The following is a 22,034-nucleotide window of genomic DNA, read 5'->3' on the forward strand; positions in this document are numbered from 1 at the left end:
CCTCCCTGAACCTTCCCTTTAATGTAAAGTATAGGAAAAGCGCAAACTGCTCTGAAAAACGCTAGATCAGAGCGGTTTTCCAGGCGTTTCTGTTACAGTAGCTGTTCAGTAACAGCTACAACTGTAACAATATTTGCAATCTGCTACACAAAAACGCTCGGCATGTTTAGAAAATCTCTCTAAACATGCCTAGAATCGCTCTATAATTTGCTTCAAAAACCTCTATCGTTTTGCAGATTTGCTAGAGGTTTTTGGTGTGCACTGGGCCTCAGTCTTCACTGTGAGCAGCAACACCTGATTACTGCTGTTTGGCCAGCAAGTGGATTTCCTCAGTTTTTCCAGCTCCCAGTTCGACACTGCAGGGAGCACATACAAACTTCCTGCAGATAATGCCCTAGCTGGGATCCGAACCGGGAATCCAGCGCTGCAAAGCGCGAGTGCTATCCACTACAACAAGGGATACTCAGAAAACAAGCGATAATGTTTTGCCTGATCAGTGTATATTTAGCACCTAACCCACAAAGAATGTTTTATGTCTGTATTGCACTAGTGATAAGTTTAGCTGCATGCATTGATATGTTAACCACTCTCTTTATTCATTAGCAGTATTACTTTCAGTTCTCGTTGAGCACTGACCTCATTCAGGGCTGGTGCACACCAGAGCGGTTCTGGAGCGTTTTTAAAAATGCTAGCAGTTTGAAAACTGCTTGGGTAATGTATTTCAATGGGCTGGTGCACACCAGAGCGGCTCGTTTTTTCCACAAACGCAAACTCGGGGGCTGCAGCATTTTTTAGATTTCTGAGGCGTTTCTGCCTCAATATTAAGTATAGGAAAGTGGAAAACCGCTCTGAAAAACACCAGATCAGAGCGGTTTTCCAGGCGCTTATGTTACAGTAGCTGTTCAATAACAGCTTTCCTGTAACAATATATGAAATCTGCGACACAAAAACGCTCCAGAAAACGCTAGGCATGTTTAGAAAATCTCTCTAAACATGCCTAGAATCGCTCTGAAATCTGCTTCAAAAACCTCTAGCGTTTTGCGGATCTGCTGGCGGTTTTTGAAGTGCGCTGGACCTCACAGAATACTGCAACACACAGGGGCAGATTTATCAACACAGTGCATACATGGCTGGATTTCAGGCAAGGCCACATAGGCCATGGCCTAGGGCACCAGGAAGCAAGGGGCGGGCTGCAGGCTGGCACACTCATGCAGTCAACCTGCCAACATGTGAACTGCAGCAGTTGGGCAAGTGTCTGGAACTCAGGGAGTGAAGGAGCAGCAAACATGGGCAGCTTATTGTTTGTGACCTGAACTGTCACTCATCGCTTTTCGATTCCAACTCCGCCCTCCGCCAGCTCCAACCTATCAGAGCGGAAAGTATCGATTTGGCCCGTAGATGGAATCAAAATTATTCACCATTCCAACCATTTCAGACCATTCCGGTCCACAAAACAGACCGATAAAACAATTGACAATTGGTCATTTGTAGTCGATTAGCACCATCAACACTGTTCAATCCAATCAAGCGGAAGGTTGATTGTTCAGTAAAATTACATAGTTAATAAGCATCTTTAAAAACATTGATTACTGGGACCAATAAAAGTGTGTATGTGGTAGGGCGCTAGCTGTTGGCTGGTGATAGTGGCCTTGGGCGGTAAAAAGTATAAATCCGGCCCTGAGTGCATCGTATGCTGGAGCCCTCGCCAACCAATCAGACTCTCTGGTCAGGTGACACATGATAGGTTGCACTGGGCAGCGGTTCTATGCTTGCTCCAGTTTTCTCTGCATCTGCCTTGATAAATGGTTCTGTATTGCAGAACAGATGACAATGATCATTACCCGCTTCTTCCGTTATAAACTCCGCTGTCACATCCTTGTCGGGCATCCCCAGTATGTAGCGCAGCTCCATGGATCGCTCCGCCAGTTTGTCTATCGCTTCCCGCCACAGCTGCAGGCTGGACACAGATAGAGGAATACACTCAGACTCACGCAGGTTATCTGCCACTGATATACATATGTGTCAAAATATCTAGATTAGGCGAAACTCCGGTACATCCACAGGAATAAACTTGGTCAAGTGCCATCTATCACAAGAATCTAGTGTGCACACAGCTGCAAGCAGCAACTGTGCTAATACATACCCACTTGACAGATGCAGCTTAAATGACCACTATCTCAAAAAAAAGTAGGCAGTTAAAATCTGACAGAACTGACAGGTTTTGGGCCAGTCCATCTCTTCATGGGGGATTCTCAGGGTTTTCTTTGTTTTCAACAGCATTTCTTAAACAACAGTTTAACCTGTAGGCGACCGCGTCACGCTGATGGGCGTGCATGCGGCGCCAGCCCCAGGACCACCTAACGCGGATCGCCGTAAAGTCCTTGGGGAGGAGTTTGCAGGGGACCGTGCGCACATCCCCGCTTCAATGACTGAGCTCTGCTCTGCCATCAGCCTCCTAGTGGCGATAGCCGCTCGGAGACTGTTAGACGGCAAAACCGCCGTCTATTTATTTGCCGTCTATTTACTGAGATCTACAGCAGCGCTGTACTGGGGACAGCCGTGTGACACGGTTGCCCCCCCAGGGGAGACAGGAGTGATCGGCTGCCATAGGCGGACGAAGGTGTAGAGCGCCGAAACGCGTCATGACGTAACAGGCGCAGGGCAGCTGCCGACACTTCCCGTGTTCCTGGCCCCGCTGGCGCCACCGGACCTCCGGATTCCCGCTGCTACTGGCCATAGAGCGGAGGCGATCGAGCAGGCGACAACATCTCCAGGGCATGGTGATATACACCTTGAGTGTGACAAGTTTTATAGATATTTATATTGTGTACGTTTTACTTTTTACCTTGCGTAAGAGAGAAAGATTAAAAAGGTTAATGCACCAGAGAGCGCTCTTTCTCTCCTTTTTGTTCTACTTTTCACTAGCATAATACTTTGGTCCCAGAGTATACTGGAGCAGCTCCTGGTGGATGACCTGGCGTATCGTTGTGGTTCGATCATTGTTTGAGCGCAGTGGAACATCGTGTGTGTTTGCTTGATGCCTATGACAGCTGATCATGGTGATTGGCTGGCGGGGGGAGGGAGGGAGGTACGGGTACAAAAATAAATAAAAAATAGTAAAATTTAATAGAAAAAAAAATATTTACTTAAAAAAATAAATATTTGGGGAGCGATCAGACCCCACCAACAGAGAGCTCTGTTGGTGGGGAGAAAAAGGGGGGGGGGGAATCACTTGTGTGCGGAGTTGTGTGGCCCTGAAGCGAGGCCTTAAAGGATACCTGAGGTGCCATGATGAGATAGACATGTGTATGTACAGTGCCTAGCACACAAATAGCTATGTTGTGTTCCTTTTTTTCTTTTTCTGCCTGAAAGAGTTAAGTATCAGGTATGTAAATGGCTGACTCAGTCCTGACTGATAAGAAAGTCCAACTATAAAACACTTTCCTAGCAGAAAATGGCGTCTTAAAGAGCAAGAGAGAGATAAAAAGAGGAATTTCTGATCAGTGAGGGTCACACTGTAGTCACTTCCTGTCTGAGTCAGCCACTTACATACCTGATACTTAACTCTTTCAGGCAGAGAAAGAAAAAAGGAACACAGCATAGTTATGTGTGTGCTAGGCACTGTACATACACATGTCTATCTCATCATGTCACATGTCACTTCGGGTATCCTTTAAAGAGACACTGAAGCGAAAAAAAATATATGATATAATGAATTGGTTGTGTACTATGAATAATTACTAGAAGATTAGCAGCAAAGAAAATATTCTCATATTTTTATTTTCAAGTATATAGTGTGTTTTCTAACATTGCATAATTCTCTAATATGCACAGATTACACAACACTCAGCATTCAAAATAATTATTTCAGAGCAGTCTGTGAACTAATGAACTCTCCTCTGCCAGAGGAAAAGTAAATAGTTAACTAACAGTTGAGATAATAAAAGTCAGAAAACAGCCCTCTCCACGACTTTTGAAAGTCGTAGAGATAATGGCTTTTTTGTATAGAGTTAACAACTGGAGTTTCTTAACTCTTCCTGTACTGAAAACAATTAGACTGATGTATCTGATCTTAATGTTTTATTTCTTAGCTGTACTACACATACAAATCATAATATCATAGTTTTTTTTTCGCTTTAGTGTCTCTTTAAAGGGAAGGTCCAAGCAAAAAAAAAAAATGAGTTTCACTTACCTGGGGCTTCTACCAGCCCCATGCAGCCATCCTGTGCCCTCGTAGTCACTCACTGCTGCTCCAGTCCCCCGCTGGCAGCTTTCTGACCTCGGAGGTCAGGGCCGAGTATCATACATTTTTACACATTCCCGCTAGTGCAGGAACATTATAGCACATACATTTTTACGCGTTAGTGGTCTAACGCGTAAATTTTTGTTCCTGCACTAGCTGGAATGCGTAAAAATGTATGCAATGTGGCCCTGACCTCCGAGGTCAGAAAGCTGCCAGCGGGGGACTGGAGCAGCAGTGAGTGACTACGAGGGCACAGGATGGCTACATGGGGCTGGTAGAAGCCCCGGGTAAGTGAAACTCATTTTTTTTTTTTTGCTTGGACCTTCCCTTTAAAGCTGCAGTGGCCAAATTTGAGAAAAATGGCCTGGTCTTCAGGGGGTTTAACATTGTGGTCCTCAAGGGGTTAACTGTCAAAATAGTAAGATACCAGCCAGCCTCCCTCATCACTGAACAATATTTTGTCAGTTCTGTCAGATTTTAACTGCCTACTTTTTTGGCGATAGTGGTCCTTTAACTGTGCACTGCCCTAAGGTTGCTCCGCCCCTTGTCCATTGACAGTACCGGCTCTATGGTATCCAGAACCTTCCCTCTGCTTAGGTAAGTATAAAACCTAAAGGGAGTTTCCCAACTTCAGGCTTGCTTTGAGGGCAACATTAATAGTGCGCCTCCATAAGGCTTTACTGTAGCTCCACATCCTGCTATATGTGGGAATTGATACTGTAGGTATGAATAAGCCCCAAATCACCCCCTGATTAATAATTCAGCTAGATAGAAGCCATGCAATTTACAGACTGCTGCTGAAAGGGAAATGTATGTCAACAACAAGTCGCCAGGGAATGTATGTAAACAACAAGCAGCCAGGGAATGTATGTAAACAACAAGCAGCCAGGGAATGTATGTAAACGACAAGCAGCCAGGGAATGTATGTAAACAACAAGCAGCCAGGGAAATGTATGTTAACATCAGGCAGCCAGGGAAACGCATGTAAACAACAGGCAGCCAGGGAAATGTATGTAAATAACAAGCAGCCAGGGAAATGTATGTACACAACATGCATCCAGGGAATGTATGTAAACAACAAGCAGCCAGAGAAACGTATGTTAACAACAAGCAGCCAGGGAAATGTATGTAAACAACAAGCAGCTAGGGAAATGTATGTAAACAACATGCATCCAGGGAATGTATGTAAACAACAAGCAGCCAGGGAAATGTATGTAAACAACAAGCAGCTAGGGAAATGTATGTAAACAACAAGCAGCCAGGGAAATGTATGTAAACAACAAGCAGCCAGGGAAATGTATGTAAACAACAGGCAGACAGGGAAATGTATGCAAACAACGGGCAGCCAGGGGTCTGCAGATCTCTGCCGTCGAACACAATCAGTCATCAGGAGCATCACAGTACCATGGCTGCTGTGGGAGAGGATTCTTCCTCCAGCAAAGTCACATCACTCACCACGCTTGCTGCAGCCGGTCCATGGGAAGCTCTTGGGCCGGAGTGCTGAGTTCATCGACAAGCCGGTTTACATGGAGCAGGAAGATCTCTCGTCGTTCATCTTCAGTGATCATCTGTGACGCCTGAGAAGGAAGAGAATTTAGAACCAGGTTAGGATGTATGATAAACCATCTGCGTAGCCATTAAACAAGCACTCCGGTCTGCGAGAACATCTCCCATATTCATTCCTGATCCTCCTGTAATTGGGCTTCGCACAAAAACATGAAGTTTGAGAGACACCTTAGACTAGTTTTGAATGCTCTTATGGCATCACCATTGCAGCCCTCCACAACTCTCGTGGTAGCCGGACTATTGGAACTACATGTTAGATACCAGACTACACTTCACCTGATCCAAAGCAGTGAAAGTTAACTGCTTAGGCTGCCCATACATCACTCGATTTTGCAGGAGAATCAGTTGTTCAATCTGATCATTTTATCGGATCGGAGATACCGTAACACCTGATCGATCTTTCGTAGTGGTAATGACATTAGATATTGCGACGACGGACAGACCCCCGGACGGTGTCCTCCCATTCTGATTTCCCATTTCCATGCTGAAATCTATTGGACATCGGTGTGCAGTTTATGGACAGACAATAGATCCTTCTTTGATCATATTCCGTTGATTCTGATCTAATGGTCGCTCTGGTGGCAGCTGGAGGCGTATGGCCACCTTTACTCTTTACCAGCAAACAATGAAGGGTTAGTTAAAGAGACACTGAAGCGGAAAAAAAATGATGATATAATGATTTGTATGTGTAGTACAGCTAAGAAATAACACATTAGGAGCAGAGACATAAGTCTAATATTGTTTCCAGTATAGGAAGAGTTAAGAAACACCAGTTGTTATCTATGCAAAAGAGCCATTGAGCTCCACGACTTTCAAAGTTGCAGAGAGCTCTGTCTTCTGAAGCTTATCTCAAGTGTCAGTCACTGTATTTTTTTTTCTGCAGAGGACAGTTCAAAAGTTCAGTAGCCTGCTCTGTACAATCATTTAGTATGCTGATTAGTGTGTAAACTGCAAATATTAGAGAAGGATGCAATGTTATAAAAAAAAAAAAAACACTTTATAAATGAAAATAAAAATATGAAAATATTTTCTTTGCTACTAATGTTCTAGTAATTATCCGTACTGCACAACCAATTCATTATATCAGACATTTTTTTTTCACTTCAGTGTCTAAGTATTTCTGCTAGGACGAGGATGCAGATGATGATTCAGCAATGGGAACACTGAATTCCCATAGTGGATGTCAGTCTGTAATGCTGCTGGCCATCGGGGGATAGATTGGATTTTCAGTAAGTTCTGCAGGAAAGAGACAAGGCATTGCAGACAGGCACAGGTACATTGGCCTCAATTCACTAAGCTTATCTCCTGTCTTTAATAACTCTTCTAGAGTTGTTACCATGGTGATAAGGCATGTAGTATTCAGGAAACATTTTACCTCAGGCAAGCCTAAAGTTAACTCTTCTGTCTTTAAGTTAACTCTCCAATCCTTAAAATAACTCCAGAGTTAAAGACAGGCGTGTGAAAATAACTACAGAGGAGGTAAATTAACTACAGAGGAGGTAAAATAACTACAGAGGAGGTAACTTATGGAATGAAGAGATAAGATTACTCTCTCACTGTGTGGAGGTAAGTTTTCTCTTTCCTTATTATCTCCAGCATGATCTTAGTGAATTGAGGCCATTGTCTTTATTTAATCATACCTGTAAGAGTTAATGTTTTTGCCTTTTCAACAGCTTACAGGGACAACAAAGGGAATGATTTGCATATTCAGCAGTGATGCATTGTGGGGAACACCATATGCTCACTCCTACCTCAATAATCACAAATACTTTCTGTTTTAAAGGATACCCGAAGTGACATGTGACATGATGAGATAGACATGGGTATGTACAGTGCCAAGCTCACTAATAACTATGCTGTGTTCCTTTTTTTCTTTCTCTGCCTGAAAGAGTTAAATATCAGGTATGTAAGCGGCTGACTCAGTCCTGACTCAGACAGGAAGTGACTACAGTGTGACCCTCACTGAAAACAAATTCCAACTATAAAACACTTTCCTAGCAGAAAAATGGCTTCTGAGAGCAGGAAAGAGATAAAAAGGGTCAACAGTTCATAGATTTTAGCTCTGTCATACTTCAAAGAATGTGTCATTGAGCAAAAACAATATAACAGTTAAAACTTAAAAAGTAGATTTAAACAAAATAAAACTGTGGAATATCTTAAAAAGTCATTTTTTGGAGACGGAAGATAGATACAATCGTTTATTTCATTCGTTTATTTTTGCTTCGGGTGTCCTTTAAGAAGGCAAACTTATGTTTTCCATAGTATTTTAGTAAGAGGGCTTTTTGGTCCAATGTAGCCTCTTACACACTCCTAGGAGTTCTAGTTCACCATGAGCTTGCTGGGTAGTCACATTAATCCATGTCATGCAGTGATGAGGAAAACGCAGTCTGTATGCATGTTGGATTAGTTTGATACTGTAATAATCACAAGCTGATACATCATTGCATTCCAGTGGATCTGGAGGTGTGTTTAGCTTACAGGGATAACAAAGGGAGGATTTGCATATTCAGCTGTAATGCATTGTGGGACAGTGATGCAACCCTGACATGTCTTCTTGGTTCCAATCACATGATATGACGTGATTGGGATCCAGGAGACCATGTCAGTGTTACAGCGCCACCCAGTGGTGGAAGAGGGGTGATGGAGACCCTTCCATCTCTTCCATTACCCCTCTCCCACCTCTGGGTAATGCTGACATCACGATATCATCTCCTAGATTATGATAACGTCATATCATGTGATTGGATGTGATCGGGACCCAGAAGATCTGTCGGAAGTTCAGAGCCCCGGGTGGAGGAAATGAAGAGGCCGCCCAGAACAGGTAACTATAACTGCTCCCTGCCACCTGTTCTGCACTAGGCCAAACAAGGTATGCCGTCAGAGATTTGGGGCTCGATTCATTATAGCGTGATAACTCAGTTATCACGTGTAAAGGCTTTGCACGTGCTAACTTGAGTGTAAAGGCTTTGCACGTGCTAACTCGAGTGTAAAGGCTTTGCACGTGCTAACTCGAGTGTAACGGCTTTGCACGTGCTAACTCGAGTGTAAAGGCTTTGCACGTGCTAACTCGAGTGTAAAGGCTTTGCACGTGCTAACTCGAGTGTAAAGGTTTTGCATGTGCTATCTCGAGTGTACAGGCTTTGCACATGCTAACTCGAGTGTAAAGGCTTTGCACGTGCTAACTCGAGTGTAAAGGCTTTGCACGTGCTAACTCGAGTGTACAGGCTTTGCACGTGCTAACTCGAGTGTACAGGCTTTGCATGTGCTAACTCGAGTGCAAAGGCTTTGCACGTGCTAACTCGAGTGTACAGGCTTTGCACGTGCTAACTCGAGTGTACAGGCTTTGCACGTGCTAACTTGAATGTAAAGGCTTTGCATGTGCTAACTCGAGTGTAAAGGCTTTGCACGTGCTAACTCAAGTGTACAGGCTTTGCACGTGCTAACTCGAGTGTAAAGGCTTTGCACGTGCTAACTCAAGTGTAAAGGCTTTGCATGTGCTAACTCGAGTGTTAAGGCTTTGCACATGCAAACTTGAGTGCTAAGTAGTTTGCACGTGCAAAGCGGCTTTTCACTGCCGTGCTAACACTTAGCACCCTTTATTGAATCAAGCCCTTTGAGTGCACAGCAGGTTTCAAATGAAAAATGTTGTTTGAAGCTGCTAATGGGTTAACATAAAAGTGGGTATCCTGGGTAATTTACTTTGTGTCACTGTTGTTCCTGTGGTTATTGGTGGAGTCTGGATGGCGGTTCCCCACAGGCCGAGTATATCTGACACTCCAGTATCCTGATCTACCCTCTCTCATTCCCATCTGAGTTACAGTCGCTCAGTTATAGTGTCACATCTTCTGCTATAACAGAGGCGTCCCACATCTGCCACTACAGACTGCACATATAACACATATGAAAAGCCCCACGGGGAGAATGAGACCCTGTCATAAAGTCTACAGCACATGCTGATACCTGAGAACCCAGAATCCTCATCACAGGGACTACAAACTGCTGGGTGGTGTAAAGGTGGAAACACAGCAAAGGCCTGAAGCCCACTATGGACCGCTGACTGCAGTAGCAATCGCTCAACGCTTTGGCTAGCATATTGCAAAGCGATTTCAGCATCAATTCCTGACATTTTTTGTTACAATTTTATTTTAGTGCTGGCGATTTCAATTACAATATTCAAGTTCTGCGATTTGGGGTGCACTGGTGGTTCCTGGGTAGCAAGAGCTGCAAAATCGCTTTGAAATGGCCGGTATAGTGATTGACAAATGATTTTGCAATCACTAGCACCGCAATTTGACCAAATCACAATCGCTCCAGTGGGTTCACCTCCATCCACTTTCATTGGTAGAGCGATATTTGGAATCGCCAGCGATCGTAAAGTGCTGCTGGGTCTCCAAAGAGATTACACAACATCGAGTGATATACCAGAGAATACAGAATAGAGACACCGAGAGCCCAATATAGTTTAGTATATACTGGTATGTGGATATGACAAGTAAGTATCTATTTATTTACGCTGTTTCGGCCCCCATGGGCCTTTATCAAGTTGCACAGGATCATCCTGTGCAACTTGATAAAGGCCCATGGGGGCCGAAACAGCGTCTGTCGTTGCTATCATATTGATGCCAATAAAGTTATAAAGAGCTTCTAAATACATCGAGTGGTGCCGGTCCTTTGGCGAGATTCTATGTTGTGACCCCTTGGTACTGGGGTGAGGACCTAGGCACACTTTCCTGCATTAAAGCCACTGTGAGTGCTCCTGGGCACTTGGAAGAAGCTCTCTGTAGATAGGAAATAAGGGGCAACATCCCTCCACCAAGGGTAGACTCAGGAACTGTGCAGGGAGTGCAGAATTACTAGGCAAATGAGTATTTTGACCACATCATCCTCTTTATGCATGTTGTCTTACTCCAAGCTGTATAGGCTCGAAAGCCTACTACCAATTAAGCATATTAGGTGATGTGCATCTCTGTAATGAGAAGGGGTGTGGTCTAATGACATCAACACCCTATATCAGGTGTGCATAATTATTAGGCAACTTCCTTTCCTTTGGCAAAATGGGTCAAAAGAAGGACTTGACAGGCTCAGAAAAGTCAAAAATAGTGAGATATCTTGCAAAGGGATGCAGCACTCTTAAAATTGCAAAGCTTCTGAAGCGTGATCATCGAACGAACAATCAAGCTTTTAATTCAAAATAGTCAACAGGGTCGCAAGAAGCGTGTGGAAAAACCAAGGCGCAAAATAACTGCCCATGAACTGAGAAAAGTCAAGCGTGCAGCTGCCAAGATGCCACTTGCCACCAGTTTGGCCATATTTCAGAGCTGCAACATCACAGGAGTGTCCAAAAGCACAAGGTGTGCAATACTCAGAGACATGGCCAAGGTAAGAAAGGCTGAAAGACGACCACCACTGAACAAGACACACAAGCTGAAACGTCAAGACTGGGCCAAGAAATATCTCAAGACTGATTTTTCTAAGGTTTTATGGACTGATGAAATGAGAGTGAGTCTTGATGGGCTAGATGGATGGGCCCGTGGCTGGATTGGTAAAGGGCAGAGAGCTCCAGTCCGACTCAGACGCCAGCAAGGTGGAGGTGGAGTACTGGTTTGGGCTGGTATCATCAAAGATGAGCTTGTGAGGCCTTTTCGGGTTGAGGATGGAGTCAAGCTCAACTCCCAGTCCTACTGCCAGTTTCTGGAAGACACCTTCTTCAGGCAGTGGTACAGGAAGAAGTCTGCATCCTTCAAGAAAAACATGATTTTCATGCAGGACAATGCTCCATCACAGGCGTCCAAGTACTCCACAGCGTGGCTGGCAAGAAAGGGTATAAAAGAAGAAAAACTAATGACATGGCCTCCTTGTTCACCTGATCTGAACCCCATTGAGAACCTGTGGTCCATCATAAAATGTGAGATTTACAAGGAGGGAAAACAGTACACCTCTCTGAACAGTGTCTGGGAGGCTGTGGTTGCTGCTGCACGCAATGTTGATGGTGAACAGATCAAAACACTGACAGAATCCATGGATGGCAGGCTTTTGAGTGTCCTTGCAAAGAAAGGTGGCTATATTGGTCACTGATTTGTTTTTGTTTTGTTTTTGAATGTCAGAAATGTATATTTGTGAATGTTGAGATGTTATATAAATAATTGAAATGGGTATATATTTGTTTTTTGTTAAGTTGCCTAATAATTATGCACAGTAATAGTCACCTGCACACACAGATATCCCCCTAAAATAGCTAAAACTAAAAACAAACTAAAAACTACTTTCAAAGATATTCAGCTTTGATATTAATGAGTTTTTTTGGGTTCATTGAGAACATGGTTGTTGTTCAATAATAAAATTATTCCTCAAAAATACCACTTGCCTAATAATTCTGCACTCCCTGTATAAGTAGACAGAGGCGCCAAAAGGATAAAATATTCTAAAACGTTTAAAATGAGAGGAGACAGGGGTCGACTTACCTCCTCTAAGCAGACACACGCGTGTTGTGTATATATTAAAACAACAAAAATGTATTTATATACTCCAGAAAGTGCAAGTGTAACACGTTTCGCGGGCATCTCCCGCTTCATCAGGCAATGGAAACGGATCATAAAACTCAAACAGGTCTGGTGCAAAGCTCAGCTCCTCTGTACCAGGGTATGGCGACTAGGCAAAATACTCAAGAAACAAATAACTAGAGAATCAGGGTGAGAAACCGTTCATTGCTCTCAGATCAAATACAGTATAAGCATCCTGTTTAAACTAACTGTGGAATCAGCCACACATAAACTGCCATACACATTTCCAGACAGAGGTTTGTATTACTGCTTATTGTTGCCAAAGTTTCAGGAACCTTCCCTCCCTCCCATCAACCCCCTCGCCTTCCTCTCTATCCTAACAAATAAGGAGTAGTTTGAGACATGAATCCCCTATACCTACCCAAATCTGTAGTGACATGGCACTGGTCATGTGATGTGGCCTTAAAGGGAACCTGAAGCGAGACGTATATGGAGGCTGCCATATTTATTTCCTTTTCAACAATACTAGTTGCCTGGCACCCCTGCTGATCTATTTGGCTGCAGTAGTGTCTGAATCACACCAGAAACAAGCATGCAGCTAATCTTGTAAGATCTGACAATAATGTCAGACACCTGATCTGCTGCATGCTTGTTTATGTTCAGGGTCTATGGCTGAAAGTATTAGAGGCAGAGGATCAGCAGGGCTGCCAGGCAACTGGTATTGCCTAAAAATAAATGAATATGGAAGCTTCCATAGTCACTCACTATCCTTGACTGCCACTTACCCATGTCCTGTGTATGCTATATAACAACAACAACAACAACAACAAATAACATTTGTAAAGCGCTTTTCTCCCGTGGGACTCAAAGCGCATAAGCATGGCTCCGACCATCGTGGTACAGGGGAAGAATTTTATAAATCTGGAAATGCCAGGCTAAACAGGTGGCTTTTCAGTCTGGATTTGAATAGCTCCAGGGATGGTGCTGTCTTTACTGGGTGTGGTAGGGAGTTCCAAAGAGTAGGGGCAGCATGACAGAAGGCTCTGTCTCCAGATTTTTTGAGGTGCACTCTGGGAGTGACCAAGTTTATAGAACTTGCTGATCTGAGGTTGTGAGAGGTGTGGTGCAGCTTCAGCAAGTCCTTCATGTATCCAGGGCCCAGATTGTGCAGGGATTTGAATGTCAGCAGTCCAATCTTGAAGAGTATTCTCCATTCTACTGGTAGCCAGTGCAGTGAGCGAAGGATCGGTGTAATGTGACAGTGGCGAGGCTGGTTTGTTAGCAGTCTGGCAGCAGCATTCTGTACTAATTGCAGGCGACGCAGGTCTTTTTTGGGGAGGCCAGCATAAAGGGCATTGCAGTAGTCCAGCCGTGATGTGATGAAGGCGTGGACTAGGGTTTGAAGATCCTCTGGGGGAATCAGATGTTTAATCTTTGCAATGTTCTTCAGATGAAAGAAGGAAGATTTAACTACAGATGAAATTTGGTTTCTGAAACTCAATTCCCCATCGATTAGTACGCCAAGGCTGCGCACAAGGTTGGAGCTGTTTATGTCTGAATTCCCAATCCTGATTGGTGTTGCTTTAGGATAGAGCTGTTTTGATGGCGAGCACTGGCTTTGGACAAACAGGACCTCAGTTTTGTCAGCATTCAGTTTCAACCAGTTATCATTCATCCATGCCTGAAGCTCAGCTAAGCAAGAGTTTATTTTTGGGGTAGGGTCTGTTCCACCAGGTTTGAAGGACAGGTATAGCTGTGTGTCATCGGCGTAGCAGTGGTACGTCAGGCCAGGGGTACAGCTGCCACTCACTCTCCTCTCCACTATCTTCTACGAAGGAGAAGGGCAAGCAAGGCTACAGCTGCTATTCATCCTCCCTCCTGCTATTCCCTATGGGCAGGCATGGCTATAGCTGCCACTCACCTTCACTCACGCCATTTTATAAAGGAATGGGGTGTGGCTAGAACTGCCACTTAAAGAGAAAACCGTAACCAAGAATTGAACGTCATCCTAACTGATACTCCCTTTCCCATGAGAAATCTTTACCTTGTCTGAAACGGATCATCAGGAGGCTCTGTATGGCTAATATTGAGGTGAAACCCCTCCCACAATGTGATGTCAGGACCATGGTCCTGACAGTTTCCTGTCTGTGAACCTCATTGCATTGTGGGAAATAGCTGTTTACAGCTGTTTCCAACTGCCAAAAAAAGCAAGCAGCGGCTCCTTCCACTGACACCACCCGCCAGCAGTAAAAATGTCACCATGTGATAAATGTCAGAATGTAAATCAGGGAAAGGAAAGATTTTACAATGAGCAAACAATGACTAAATCATTTATACATAATTATTGTAAAAATAAAGCACTTTTTTTTACATTATTTTCACTGGCGTTCCTCTTTAACCTCCCTCCTGCAGTAGATTCTGGAATGTGGTGGGTTACGGGAGAGGATGCAGTCAAATGGTGAGATGAGTGGTGTCCAGACAGATAGGCCGAACTGCAGAGTGGGGAGGCTTTGCATGAATACCTCAGTTCAGCACCAGAATTGAGTATCAAAGGGGAGTTCCTATCCCTAAGCTTTACCTCTTCTGCACTTTTCCAAATGCCAATACAGGAGCGCTGCATGGAATGACCCTGTCAGTGAGCTGACATTTTACACGTGTGAAGATTGGGAAGCAGACTGGAAGTTGCTGTAAAAGATCAATTTCAAATCGGTTTTGAAGCAGGAAAATGGCTAAACTGATGGCGTCCCCACTGACTCCTCGTTAAATCATTTCCAGCAGGTGCTTTCACTCTGTAGTGCTCCGTGACAAAACATCCGCTAATTAAACATGCCATGGAAAGGTGATACCCATTTATACTATAGAGATCCACTGGGAAAATGACATTGATTTGCACATCGACCAATCCGACTCCATAGGTGAGGTCTCAAGTCAAAGAGCCAAGATCTTTAGAAATAACATGAAAATGCATAAAACTGAGGCTAGGAACACACATAGCAGAAACGCCAGCATTGAGGAAAATGCAGCATTTTATACCGCTAATGGAAATCAATGGGCCGCATCAAAAAACGCATATAGAAAACGCATATGCGTTTTTGAGGTTTCAAACATGCGTTTTAAAAAACGCTGGTTTTGTTGCTTAATTTTCAAAAACACATCAAAAACGCACATAATGAAAGTCAATGGTAACGCAATGGTATGCGTTTTTCATGGGTTTTCATATGCAGTTTTTTTTCGGATGTATTTCCGCTTCGTGTTGTCTTCCTAGTGATTTGCGTTGTCTTCCTAGTGATTTGCATAAAACGCAACTGAAAAACGCATGGAAGGTGCATACAAAATGCATATGCGTTTTGTAAATGCGAACTGCAAACGCATGAAAACGCCCGCAAAATGCTAGAAAAACGCATATGTGGAAAAAAAAATGCTAACGCACCAAAACGCACTAAAAACACACACAACCCCCCCCCCCCCCCCACATACCTGACAGAAAACTCGCCCTTTCACGCACAGCCATGCACCCAGCCTGAAATGGCAGCAATCACTGGAGGAGCAGGCAGCTGGATGGACGAGGCTAGCAGCTCCAGCCAGGGGGCCATCACATTTGTATGTTCTCCCAGCATTTGTATGACTGCTGTCCAACACCCCTAAATCAGAATAAATGCAGACTTTCAAAACCCTAAGGAAGTCTCCACGCTTATTAAAAATCACGGCCGAATTGCAATTTTCTGCGTTTTGAATTCAGACGGCAGCTCTGCTTTTTTTCAGGCCGGGTTCACACTAGAAATCAGGGGTTTTGTTGCAGTGCGATCACAGGATCCCATCGCACCTCAACGTCAAAAACAGCCTTCTGAGATTACCGCGGCAGTGCGCGGTAATCTCCTTTCTGGTTGCAATCCAACCAGAAAGTGAGCCTCTCTAGTGCTCACTTCCTGTGCCCGACGATCAGAAGTGCAGAGGTGTAGCTAGAGGGGTGCAGGTATGGCTCATGCCGTGGGCGCCACAGCACTATGGGCGCAGTGCCTGCCTCTGTGCTGCTCTGCCAGGCCTGACCCTGTGCCTCCCTGTCACTCAGATCAGGTTAATTCTGTTACAGTATCTAGGAAACATGGCTACTCAATTTATGTATGTACGGTGCACTTAGTGTTAGAAAAGAGGACAGAGAGTAAATAGGAAGAAATATTTCAAAAAAAGTAACTTCAGCAATATCCCGAGCCAAACACACAAGCAACCATAACACAAGTACACAAAAAACAATGCTGTTTTTAGAGGGGTACGGGACTCTGATTGGGGTGGTGGTTGGGGGGGGGGGGGAGCAATTTCAGTGTTTGCCATAGGTGCTATATTACTCAGATACGCCCCTGCAGAAGTGTATTGCCTAATTGCTTCCACACATACACGATGCAAATGCGAGCGGTGCAGAGCTTAAAATACCTGCGGTGCCATAGACTTACATGACTTGCGATCAACGTACGTCACAGCGCACGCTGGCCACTATTGAGCGGATGCTCCAGCGTAACCGCGCAGCAGATTGAGGACCACCGGTGCATCGCACCCCACCAGTATGAAATGCCACATAGACTTTCATTGGCGTAGTATTACCCTGCGGCAAACCAATGTGAAAGCAGAAAATTGTATAAAAAAAAAAAATCGCATGCGATTTTGATGTTAATTCAGTTTATTTTTTTCAGTTAAATTAGCTGCATTAGTATTCATAATTCGCAATGTGATTTTTCAAATCCATTTTTTTGAAAAATTGCACATGAAACTTTGTACAAAAAAGGACAGAAAAATTGTTAACCCAGAATTGCACGTGCGAAAAATCAAATCGAGTGTGAACCCTCCCTTATATCTACTATCCAGACTGTCCTGCTGATGCACTGGATATAGCGATTCCCAGATCTTTCACCTGGAACAAGGAAGCTGTTCTTAATTTTAACCTCCTAGTTTATGCTTAAAGTGAAACCGTAACCAAGAATTAAACTTCATCCCAATCAGTAGCTGATACCCCCTTTCCTATGAGAAATCTTTTCCTTTTCTCAAATAGATAATCAGGGGGTCTGTATGGCTGATATTGTGGTGAAACCCTTCCCACAGTGTGATGTCATGACCAAAGTCCTGACGGTAGCAGGAAAAAAGGGCGCCGGCTGAGGGTGGATGAAAAGGGCACCGCCATAGACAAATGCACTTATCGTTAATACGACAATAAAGCAGAAAAAAGGGCGCCGCGAAAAATTAGAACATTATAGTTTTTGAGGTAGTTATCGTTTTAGAAGTTTATAACGTTCTGGTTTTTGTCATATTATTTAGTTAAGAAGTACAGATTTTACGTTTTCAAAGGTATTATCGTTAATATATGTAAAAAGGTGTTTCTGCCGAAGGGAGTAGTTAGGGTTAGGCACCACCAGGGGGAGTGGTTAGGGTTAGGCACCACCAGGGGTGGTGGTTAGGGTTAGGCACCATCGGGGGGGCGTGTTAGGGTTAGGCACCACCGGGGGGTGGTTAGGGTTAGGCGCCACTGGGGGAGTGGTTAGTGTTAGACACCACCGGGGGAGGGTTCTGTGTGAGGGTAGGGTTGGGTTAAGCATTATTGATGAACAATGCAACAATATTTAATGTTAATATTTATTCGTTATTATTTCTGGTTTGTTTTTGCAACAGTAATTATCGTTAATAAAGCTTTACTACAATGGTTTTCTTTATCAAATTTCCTTAATACCTGGCACCAAATTCGTTAATAAGTCGGCCCTTTTTCACGGCGCCCTTTTTTCATGCACGCGTCCTGACAGTTTGCAGTCTGTGAACCTCGTTGCATTGTGGGAAATAACAGCTTTTTCCAACTGCCAAGCAAGCAGTATCTCCCTTGTGCATAGAACTCTCAGTAACAAACATTCCATACAGATCACCTGGTGGGACTAAAGATGTCGCCACCAGGGATACATTTCGGAATGTAAATCACGGAGAGGAAAGATTTTACAATTGGGCAAACACTGGCGAAATAATTCAATAAATAAATATTGTAAACAATTTACAATTTTATTAATTATGTTATTTTCACTACAGGCCCTCTTTAATAAAGAAATAGGTTAGGTTCACACTAAGTGAGTTGTGTGGTGCATCCATTATAGGGCGAGTATAATGCAGCATACACCTTGCACGTTAAAACACGTATGTCATTTTGACAGCATGAACACTTGCTAAGTAACGTGGGCCTATTGGCACACATTAACCTTTTGGGGACCGCGGGAATACGTTTCTACGCCGCTCCTGCGGCGCATCTACTCTGATCCGGCGTTGGATCTACGCCGCCGGTTCCCCGCTTCCTCCCGCCGATCGGGTCTCCTGGCCGCCCGTAATTCGGCTGTCAATAGACAGCCGGGAAGTTAATTTATACGTAAGGAGCCAGTTTCATTGGCTCCTTACCATGTGATCACTGTGAGCCAATCACAGTGATCACTGGGCAGAAAGCAACAAAGTTGCTTTCTCGCCCGCCCTCCCTGTCAGACTGTCAGCGATCTCTGATGGTGGCCACTAAAGATCCAATATTTTTCATCCAATCTTACCAAATCTATGTAGTATAAGGGTAAATTGAGTGAATATACTGAATAGATACTTCAGTCAGTTACCTTATAGTACATAAAAATGGTAAGATTGGATGAAAAAGATTGGATCATTAGTGGCCACCTTAATAGAGAGAGCTGCAGCTGCTGTGTCTGTGTCTCACAGACGGTTTTAATGTAAAAAAAAAAACTATTTTAACTATTGTACCCCTTTGATCCCCTCTGATCCCTTCCCAAACACCCATAGGGCTTGATTCACAAAGCGGTGCAAAGTGTTTGCACACGAGTGAAAACCCCTTTATCACGCCTAAACTCAGTTTAGGCATGATAAGAAGAAACTCGCGCGAATTTTCCGCGCAGCACCCGGCGCTTCGCGCGAAGCTCCCATTAAGCCCTATGGGACTTTGCGCGCGCGCTTACGTGCGTACGCGCGGTAGCTTCGCGCGAGTTAGAGCACAAAGCAGTGATAACTTTGCTAGTGCAAAGGTTATCACGCCTAAAGTCTTTTAGGCGTGATAACTGAGTTATCACCGCTTTGTGAATCGAGCCCATAGTGTTAGTGTAGTCTAGGGTCTGTATTGTATCAGTGTAGATCAGTGTACAAAGGAGTGTAGATAGAGATATATATATAGTGTAGGGGTAGAGAGTACAGTATATAGGAGTGGGTGTAGAGAGGAGTGTATATAGTGTAGTGTAGAGAGGAATATATATATATATATATATATATATATTGTATATGTAGTGTAGAGAGAAGTGTATATATAGTGTATATGTAGTGTAGAGAGAAGTGTATATATACTGTATATGTAGTGTAGAGAAGAGTGTATATATACTGTATATATAGTGTAGTGTAGAGAGGAGTGTATATATAGTGTAGTGTAGAGAGGAGTGTATATATACTGTATATATAGTGTAGTGTAGAGAGGAGTGTATATATACTGTATATATAGTGTAGTGTAGAGAGGAGTGTATATATACTGTATATATAGTGTAGTGTAGAGAGGAGTGTATATATACTTTATATATAGTGTAGTGTAGAGAGGAGTGTATATATACTTTATATATAGTGTAGTGTAGAGAGGAGTATATATAGTGTAGTACATACAGCACTGTATATATATTTCTGTGAAAAGTGACTGCATATAGGGGCCGTACCCATATACAGTTTGTGTATATACAGCCATTTCATAAAAAGGCAGAAATGACGAAGAGGACGTACTCTCTTCAGCAGGCGTATGAACTTATGTGCCTGTCTGATGAAAACAGCGAGGAGGTGGACAACTCTGACTCGGAGTTTGAGCCAGTCGTCGACAGCGACACCATATCCGCTGATTCAGAAATTGAGGATCAGTCCTCTCCCCAACCAAACAGCAGCGGGAGGCAGAGAGAGACTGTCGTGACAGCCAGCCAGACAAACAGCGGAGAGAGCAGAGTACCCCCTGCAAAACGCCGCCGCCGCCACACATTGATACCAGAGGACATGGCGAGTCCTGTGTGGTCACCCGCCAATTTGGAAGCAGTCGAGCAACCACCATTTACCGCCCAGGCAGGAATATCCATAGACACCTCAAATTCCTCCCCAATGGATTTCTTTCAGCTGATATCGGATGAGCTGTTGGGGATGATTGTGGAGCAAACAAATCTGTATGCTCAGCAGCACATCGCTGCTCACCCAGGGTCCAGTTATGCAAAGCCCGGTCACTGGAAGCCCACTACAATCCCCGAATTTAGAAAATTTTAGGGCTTTTCCTGAATATGGGCATCACCATAAAACATCATTATAAAGACTACTGGAGCAAGGTATCCATCCATCACATGGGCATTTTCTCATGCACTATGTCCAGAACACGTTTTTTGACAATATTGCGTTTCCTGCATTTTAATGATAACGCTCAGTGTGCATCCAGTACCAGCCCAAATTTTGATCGGCTTTATAAAATCCGTCCCCTTATCAATTATTTTTCCCAAAAATTTCCCGAGCTTTACACGCCTGAAAAAGATATTTCCATCGATGAATCCCTCATACATTTCACCGGACGTCTGGCCATAAAGCAGTACATACCCTCTAAACGCACGAGGTATGGTGTCAAAATGTACAAGCTTTGTGAAAGCACCAGTGGCTATACCTGGTCATTCAGGATTTATGAGGGGAAGGACAGCCAATTAGAGCCCCCTGGGTGCCTAAATTACATCGGCACAAATGGGAAAGTGGTGTGGGACTTAATTACCCCATTGCTAAATAATGGCTATAATCTCTACCTGGACAACTTCTACACGAGTATACCCCTTTTTAAACATCTGTTCAGCCAGAAAACCCCTGCTTGTGGTACAATGAGATCGAACCGTAAAGGCTTCCCACAGACGCTAGTCAACAAGCGCCTTGAAAGAGGAGAGTCACAATATCTTCGCAGCAATGAAATGCTGGCGGCGAAGTATAAGGACAAAAGGGATGTATACATGCTGTCTACAATACATCCAGCAGCAAACGCACCAACCAGGACAGATGGTGTACAGAAGCCATTATGTATCCACGAGTACAACCAGTACATGGGAGGTGTGGACTTCAACGACCGTCTTGTACAGTCACACCTGGCCTTGCGCAAGTCAAAGTACTGGTATAAAAAGGTTGCAATTTATTTAATTCAAGTGGGCATAGTTAATTCTTGGATACTCCACAAAAAGTCCACAAACAGTGGTACCTATAAGTCTTTCCTGGAGACCATAGTTATCGCACTGCTGGAACCATCAGATGAAGTCCCAAGTACAAGAAGTGATGCAGTTGCCAGACTTTCTGGGAAACATTACCCAGTAAAAATTCCACCAACCGCCTGCAAAGAATATCCACAGAAAAGATGCAGGGTTTGCTCTAAGCAGAAAAGGAGAGTACTCAGTCGATATCACTGTACAGATTGTCCTGAAAAACCTGGACTGTGTATGAAAGATTGTTTCCGGAAGTACCATTCCTCCATAAGATTTTAAATAGTTTCCCCTAAAATTCCACTAAATTTCACAAAATCAGCAGAGGTGTACCATTCCTCAACATTTTAATTTTTTCCACCCCCAAAATCCCAGCGTTTGCAAAATGCATTTTTTTTATTTAGAAATGTCAGTTCTTTTGCTTTTTCATAGACATGTTATGGAGTGTAGAAGAAATTCACCCCAGAAATGATT

The 22,034-nt window shown here is 43.8% G+C and overlaps 1 protein-coding gene across 1 annotated transcript in view; it reads right to left on the minus strand.

The window, feature by feature from the left end:
* The window catches only part of MYCBPAP (MYCBP associated protein), a 118,247-nt gene that overhangs the window by 31,763 nt on the left and 64,450 nt on the right, over positions 1-22,034 (minus strand). Inside the window, 2 exon segments of the mRNA XM_068263041.1 lie at positions 1,842-1,957; positions 5,699-5,820. Coding sequence (XP_068119142.1) covers positions 1,842-1,957; positions 5,699-5,820 — 238 coding nt within the window.

The sequence above is a fragment of the Hyperolius riggenbachi genome, chromosome 12 (genome assembly GCF_040937935.1).
Source record: "Hyperolius riggenbachi isolate aHypRig1 chromosome 12, aHypRig1.pri, whole genome shotgun sequence".
Taxonomy (NCBI): Eukaryota; Metazoa; Chordata; class Amphibia; order Anura; family Hyperoliidae; genus Hyperolius; species Hyperolius riggenbachi.